This window comes from Pyxicephalus adspersus, chromosome 10 (genome assembly GCF_032062135.1).
Source record: "Pyxicephalus adspersus chromosome 10, UCB_Pads_2.0, whole genome shotgun sequence".
NCBI lineage: Eukaryota > Metazoa > Chordata > Amphibia > Anura > Pyxicephalidae > Pyxicephalus > Pyxicephalus adspersus.
The window spans coordinates 32,413,628-32,421,973 of NC_092867.1; the positions used below are offsets into that span (position 1 = coordinate 32,413,628).

The 8,346-nt window shown below is 40.4% G+C and overlaps 1 protein-coding gene across 1 annotated transcript in view; it reads left to right on the forward strand.

Annotated features, from left to right (window-relative positions):
• The first annotated feature begins 823 nt into the window (after positions 1–823).
• Positions 824–8,346, forward strand: part of TLL2 (tolloid like 2) — a 59,498-nt gene continuing 51,975 nt past the window's right edge. The window contains exon 1 of the mRNA XM_072423994.1: positions 824–1,065. Within this exon, the coding sequence (XP_072280095.1) occupies positions 900–1,065 (166 nt within the window). The 5' untranslated portion in view covers positions 824–899. The remainder of the gene's footprint in view (positions 1,066–8,346) is intronic.

Here is an 8,346-nt window from a genome sequence, read left to right on the forward strand (position 1 = left end):
CAGGTACGGGGCATTTCTCCACTGATCACCCATGTAAGGGGCATTTCTCCACTGAGCACCCATGTAAGGGGAATTTCTCACTGATCACCCATGTAAGGGGCATTTTTCCATTGATCAACCATGTAAAAGGCATTTCTCCACTGATCACATATCTAAGGGGTATTTCTCAACTGATGATCCATGTAAGGGGTATTTCCCCACTGATCACCCATGTAAGGGCCATTTCCCCACTGATCACCCATGTAAGGGGCATTTCGCCACTCATCACCCATGTTAGGGGCATTTCGCCACTTATCACCCATGTCAGGGGCATTTCTCCACTAATAACTCATGAGAGGGGCACTTCTCCACTTATCACCCATGTTAGGGGCATTTCTAACATGGGTGATCAGTGGAGGTTACACTGCAATTTCTCTGCATTTCTCTTCTGAATATAATAATTGTTTTTTCTCCTTCCAGTATTACATATTCTCCTGCAGTCCTGCTGTATCCATGAAGCCTCCACATTTCTGTGCATGTAATGTTAGCACTGCTCCCCTGACATGTGAAGTCCTGTGGGATGGGAAGGTTGGGGTCGGTGTCATAGGGGGGTGTGGGGAGGTCCCATAGGTCTGGGTGCAGTGTGCACGGACAATCCCCGATCACCGGACATCAGCTGATTGGACGCCGCCGCCAGCTCCAACCCCGGACCATCAGTCAATGTGCAGAGCACCGAGTCCCCAACCCCGCCCCCGGGACCGCGCCCCCACCGGCCCCGCCCCCTGCACCCCTTATACACCGCCTGCCTCCTCCATCCCCCCCTCACACACACCGAGCCCGGGCAGGCAGCGGCAGCGGCAGCACCTGTAGCACCCAGCTCCGTGCCAGCACAAAGAGCCGGCAAAGTTTCCTGGGCAGCCATGAGCTGCGGGGCCCATGTGAGGAGTCTGTGGGCACTGACATCCGCGGGGCTCATCTTACTGGGGGCCATCCGCCTGGCATTGGGGCAACCTTCCAATTTTGGCTTTGAATATTTGATGGAGGAGAGCGCGGAGGAGCCCAACTACAAGGACCCATGCAAGGCTGGTAGGTGCTGAGATGTGTCCTGCAACTTCTGTCCCACAGCACATTGCCATTCACATGCAAATAGAAGAGGAATCTCTAGGCAGCTTTGTCTTGTAGCTTGGCAGCTGAGGACCAGTAACTGGGACCGGCTCCTGGCATGGGGATGACTTTTAGGTATTGGGGTGTAGTAGTAGATGTCCATTAAGAGATCTTATTTAAGTGCAATCATTGATCCACAATTGTCCATTGCAGTAAACTTACCTGAAGTCCATTTAGTCACCTCCAGTGGTCCATTGCAGGAGATCTTACCTAAAATTCCATCATTGACCCCCAGTTGTCCATTGCAATATGAGCTCCTAGCTAAAGTCCAATTATTGACCCACAATTGTCCATTGCAATAGGAAATCTTATCTAAAATCCAATCATTGATCCCCAAATTGCCAATTGCAGTAGGAAAACTTACCTAAAGTCCAATTAGTCATCTCCAGTGGTCCATTGCAGGAGATCTTACCTAAAATTCAATCATTGACCCCAAGGTGTCCATTGCAATAGGGGCTCTTAGCTAAAGTCCAATCATTGACCCTCCAAGTGTCCATTGCAATAGGAAATCTTATCTAAAATCCAATCATTGATCCCCAATTGTCCATTACAGTAGGAAAACTTACCTAAAGTCCAATTAGTCCTCTACAGTGGTCCATTGCAGGAGATCTTACCTAAAATGCAATCATTGACCCCCATTTGTCCATTGCAATATGAGCTCTTAGCTAAAGTCCAATCATTAACCCCCAGTTGTCCATTACAGTAGGAAAACTTAGCTGAAGTCCAATTAGTCACCTCCAGGTGGTCCATTGCAACTGCAGATCTTACCTAAAATTCTAGAATTGACACCCCATTGTTCTTTGCAATTTTAGATCTTACAAAAAATCCAATATTGACCTCCCCTTGTCCTGTGGATTAGGAGCTCTTACCTTAAGTCCAATCCTTGACCACGCAATTGTCCACTTCAATAGGAGATCTTACATAAACTCAAATCATTGACCCCCAGTTGTCCATTGCAATGGTTCTTACCTGAAGTCCAATCAATGACCAGCAATGGTCCATTGCAATAGGAGCTCTTACCTAAAGTCCAATCATTGACCCCCAGTTGGCAATTGCTAAAGAAGATCTTACATAAACCCAAAATATTGACCTCCAATTGTCTAATGCAATCAAATATTCATCTATTTGTAATATTGACAGGGCAGGTGAGTTAACGAAACCATGTTTGGGGAATCTCATTGCTTTCTATCACATCAATAGACAGGATTCCCATTATAAATCACATTCTAGTTTTTCACCAGTTGTCTTTAATTCAAACTAATTGAGTACATAAAATTACTAAAAGTTTCAAAGGTGATCAAACAGATTGCTTTCCTTCTTTTATTTGAAATAATGACGGTATGGGATTTAAGTAGATACTAGAGGTAGTAGATGCAGTGACATGCATGGAGTTCTGCAGATTCTGGACAGTTTGCTTGCCCAGGCTCAGCATGTCCCTTTGGGAATACAAGTCCCATGGTTCAGTGTGTACTTGCACAGCGCACGTGAGGGAGGAAGAGAAGGAGGAGAGAGTGCAGGGAAGCTGTTTCTCCAAGATCCGCTGTCTGAGCAGAAAAGTAGATGTTCTGGAGGGAGAAGAAACCCAACTAGCGTACTGCAGGACAGGTTGGCGCTTGCTGTGCCAATGTCCCTATACTAGTTTTACATAGAAGTGATCATTTTGGTGGCTATGCTGTTGGCTCCATGGAGGCATGGAGAGAAAAAACTTGCTATGGAGAACCAGGAAAAAATAGATACCTCTGTTCGAAATATTCCCAGGGCCTGGATAGAAATGGATACAAATGTAAGTGAAAATGTCTCACATAATAGAACATTAGGTTGCACAACACCATTTATATTTGCAGTTTATTTTGCACTAAAGATCTGTTTTGTCCTGCCTTTTGCAGACTGATCATCTCTTATTAGACTAGCCAAGTAACACTGTGCTATTGGAGTCCTTGCTAACTGAGCAGGGCTTCCAGGTATGTATATACCTGGAAGCCCTGCTCAGTATATATATATACATATATATATATATATATATATATATATATATATATATATATATATACTTATGGCCTCCACTGTGACACTGATTGGGTGTGAGGGGCCTGAACATTATTACGTGAGTGGGGTGCCGTGTTGTACTGAAAGGGGAAAGCTTGCGACGTGGGAAGTGGGTTAGGAAGGCCCCTTTTAATAAACACTTTGGGCCTGATTTATTAAAGCTCCTTATAACTGGAGGTGAATGATTATCATAAGTGAATATGGGTGATCCAACAAACCTGGAATGAAAACATTTGCCAATTAATAACAAATATTTTTAAGAATTCGATTCCAGGTTTGCTGGATCACTCAGGTTCCCCTCTGATAGTCTTTCTTCTCCAGTGTTGAAAAGCTTTGATAAATCGGGCCTTTTGTCTTGAATGACAGTGTGACAAGTGTGTCTTAACTCTCTCTTGGGTCTTTCTAAAAGAGCTAATGAGTATATTAAGGCCAGTTTCATCCCCTTTTAAACTTACAGTTGCCCAGCAGCATAACAAACTGCTGCCCTTGTGTTTCCTTCTTACAGAGGAGAAAAAACTGCATGGCCATCACTTCCATGAGCCAAACCACGTCCAACAGCAGAGCAATTGCAAGCCATGCACACAGTGGTTCCCAACTGGAGCATGGTTTAGAATGCAGTAAAATGCTGTGGTTGACCATAAATCTAAATGAGTGTAAATGCTCATTTAGAGCAGCTCCCCTCTAGCTTTTGGGAAGCTCAACCACATCTCTGCCACAAGCAGAACCTGTATGTGGCTACAACAGACAGCTAGTAAGAGCCTTGATTGAATGTGCGGCAGGTAATAGATGGCATAGAGGAACATTTTTGACTTTAGGTCTGTCTTATTTCCATGAAAAATGCAATGTGACCATACAATGTTGAATATTTTTATTTAGGCAAAAAGGCACTGTGATAGTGCACCCGCCCATAATAACCCGTCCCTATCATTGATCTGTTGCTGTGGCCTTTTGCCTTTTACATTAGAAAATGTTTGAGACTGGTTATTTATGGACTGATGCACTTTGCACAGTGCCCTTTGTTGTGCTTTACTGAATAATCCCTCCCGACCCATCTCTTTATTACTTTGTTTGAATAAAAAACATTCTAATATTAAAAAAAAACAGATAAAATAAAAACAAATAAAAATGTAATACTAAATTAATTTTAAGTCCAGTGGATAACAGACTTCATATTTAAGGAATAGTATATACAGTATTCTCACCAGGAGCTTTATGGGAAGGGCAGGTAGTAGCTGCTGTATTATGACGCAACTTTTTTAGTAACAACCCAAAAAAAGCTGGGTGGTATGGCCGGCTAAAAGGAGCTGGGGAGAACACTGATATAGCTTTTGGATTATCACAGTTCCCTAATAACAGGTAATAGTGTCTCTGCTATACAAGATTGTATTAGATTGTGTTTTTTCTTCAACTCCCAGATTAATGTTTTGTGGATTAATCTTCTAAAAAGGTTGACGTGTGAGTGTTGGTTCTCCAAGACCTTGAAGGATGAAGTGACATTTGCAGGTGTAATTGTTCATTCTCCAATACTTTACCATCGCTGGCTATCAAATCAAATGTACAAATCATGCAGCTAATCACCATTGGATCAGCTTTTAGGGCAAAACATACACATTCCTCGGCAGAAAAGTTTGTAGGATGATTTCATGTTGTATTTTATATGTTGTATTATGTGTATGTGTATACTCTAAGTTGGCTAAGTGAAGAGGATTTTACTTTTTACTTTTAAGGTCATACTAGCTCATATGATTAGTAATCTTAATGATGTTAGCACCAATCATGTTTTATGGTAATTCTTGAGATACCTTTCCCGTGTAAACTGGTGATGAGTCTGTGTTTTGGTTAGGGTTGTCCATCATTTTAAAGGACCAGTGGAGTTGGAGCAGCCCTGGTTTGTGGGCCTCCGTGTCATCACGTACCACAGTGGCTCCTTGGCTCCTTGGCTTACAATAAAGTAAATTACATCAGCAGTCAGAACAACGGGGCAGTCTTCAATATTTCAAGAATAAGTCCAGGTGAATGTGACCAACTACTACTACATTCAATGAACTGGATAAACGACAACCTTCACAGACACTGCTTCGAAAAGTTTTATCAAGTATTGACAGATTTTAGAAACATGCCTATGTGTGAGCACTGAACTCTGACCCTTCCCCGTACCCTTCTAATATTTACCAAGTCTTTTTTTTTTGTTCTTTACTTTAAACAAATTATTAATAGGATATTGCTGTTAGAGCAAAGGAAGTTTCATCTTTCACTGTTTATTTAGTTAATGTTAAAAGATGTTTACGTTTGTTGCAAGAATATGATATTGAGTATATTAGAGCTTTACATGTATATATGAAAACTCATTTTATATGATATATATATATATATATATACACACACACACACACACACATATATATATATATATATATATATATATATATATCTGTCTACCATGCATTTTGTATGTGTAAGGTCTTTTTACTGGATAGACAGTTTTTTTTCTTTAGATAAGCAAGAATATAAACTGAACCACTACACCTCCTTTGTTGCATTTCTCATAATCACATTAGTGTAATAATTGATTAAGTATAGGTTAGCTAAATGTACTGTAAAATGTATTTTTTTTTTATTTTTGTAGTGTTTTCTGATTTCTGTCAGACATAGACAGCCATCAAGCAAACTGTGTCTGTTGTGCTGTTCCTTTGGTTAACCCATAGAGTATAGGGAATCTTTTGTTAAGTAAAAAGAGCTTACTCCAATGCCTGCCCCTTGTCATAGTAAATGGAAAGCTCTAAAAAGACAGCATTACCCCTGATTTATTAAATCTCTCCAATCTCTAATCTCCAATCCCTGATTTATTAAATCTCTCTCCTCCCCTATCATGGAGGAATGTGAGTGCTCCAGTAAACCTGGAATGGATCTGGTCAAATATCCGTAATGCCAGGTAATAGCAAATGATTTTTAGAAATCTGTTCCAGGTTTACTGGATCACCCAGGGTTTCCCATAATAGTCTATTTTCTTCATTCTTGGAGTGCTTTAATAAATATAACCCAGTGAATGTCAGTTCTAAAACAGACCAATTTTTCAGGAAATTCACTGACCAAGAAACTCTGCTCAATTTCAAAGTTCTCTCCTCCAACTGTGCTTTACTAGGAAGAGTGTTGATAATTTTTTGATTGTAGATCACTTAGAGACAAACAACATTCAATGGATGCCAAGGCAAATGGAAAGCTGTAAGAAGGAAGCATTGTGTTGACTATGCAGTGCCAACATATGTCTTCAAATTTGGGTAAGCTGTACAGTACACCTTTTATGTGGTAGGTAAGAGTTTTTGGCCTTCCTCTCTATTATCTGTGAATTTTAGGTCCAGAGCATGCAGGTTTGACAAAAATCTACTCAGAAAGTGACAATAGGCCTGATTTATTAAAGCTTTCCAAGACTAGACTATTACATGAGAACATGGAATGAATCTGGTCCAGGACTGAAAACACTTGCCAAATTATAACAAATGATTTTTAAGAAAATCTATTCTAAGTTTGCTGGATCACCCGGGTTCTTTTATGATAGTCTATCGGATCAAGCAATCACCAATTGCTAGTGCAGTCTCAGATGTTACCTTGTAAAAGTATATATCCTGTGCCAAATGCAGAGCTGTGAGGAGGAACCAGAAGTCCCACCTACTACAGACTGGATGTAGAAAACTACACGGGGGTGATATAAGACCAGACACAAGGAGAAAACCACAATGGCTTGTCTTTACCACAGAAAGTTCCTGCATAGACACATTTAAAAGAAAAACACAAAAGGCCCAGAGCCAAGTAGACAACCTTCATCTTCCTACTGACCTAAAGAGGACGTAAACCCAAATAAAAACACCTTCAAACCCAAAACCAAAAAAATACACTTTTCTTCAAACCCTTCTATATAAAGTAAAAATATTTTTATTTAAATGCAGTACCGGGAGGTACCTACTGCACCCCAGGAGGCTCAGGCTGCTCCTTCTGCACATGCCTGAATTTCCTCGCTGGGACAAAGAGGAATTCCAGGACGACGCGGGACTGGATTGTGGAAAGGACCACTGCCAACGAGGGATCTGCGGGATTAAAGGAAAGTGTCATTTTTTATTTTTAGTTTAGTTCTGCTTTAAGAATCTATGTAGTATGATTGCAGCTCTTTAAGGTGCCTTCTACAATTTTTTTTTTAACTTCTATGGGGTTATTGGTTAATATTATCACTTTAGAGGGATATTGCATGGCAAATTAAGTCTTGAATCTTTGTACATTGGTTCTGTCATCAGAAAAGTAGCCACTGAAAGGTCACCAAGGGGAACTTTCTGATTACTGTGGTTTGTTTTGGGCTGTCAACCTTGGGTATGGTTCGGCTACTATTGAATAGATGAGGATAGTTGGATGGCCTTCTGTTATACTTGTAGGCCTGTAATAGTGGACTAAACCAGAGGTTCTTGTGGCATTTAAATCATGGGAGCTGGTAATTTATTGAAGGGAAGCCAAGGCTTGGAACTTTTCTAAAACCATTCTTTCTTGTGCGTTCTAAAGTGCCACCATACTACTCTGTATTTTTCTCATCAATCCTAAAAATTGTGTTTTCCAAGAAAGCTCAGTGTACTTCCTTATCATACTGGCTGTATCAGAATAGTAGCATCTTGTTATCCTTTCTCCACCATACCATGCTTCCAACATTAGCATATGCAACTGGTGAAGGGGAGTAATTCACTAAGAAAATATGCCAAAACCCCCCCCAAAAAAAAAAAATTATGCTCAGTGGAAACAAGTAATGAACTAGAGATTATAGGGACAATGATACCTTTTTACACACATGTAAATGACGCCTCTTATGACTGCATCATAGCATATGCTGCTCTTGCAATATGTTTAAAAATTGGTTGTAATACCTGCTGGTGATTATGGAACCTGTCACATCTAAGAATGCATGACCTGTTGTAAGTTAAGCTCATGATAAGCAAAACTAGTAAAAATGTCTTTGTAAATGTAGTCCTTTTTATAACAAAAAAAGTTTCTAAAATACCTAACAATCTCGAATGTCATTTTTTTTTAAACACATCCTTTGCAGAATAAGTAGTCGCTGGCTCCCATTTTTTATAAACACATCCTTTGCAGAATAAGTAGTCGCTGGCTCCCATTTTTTAT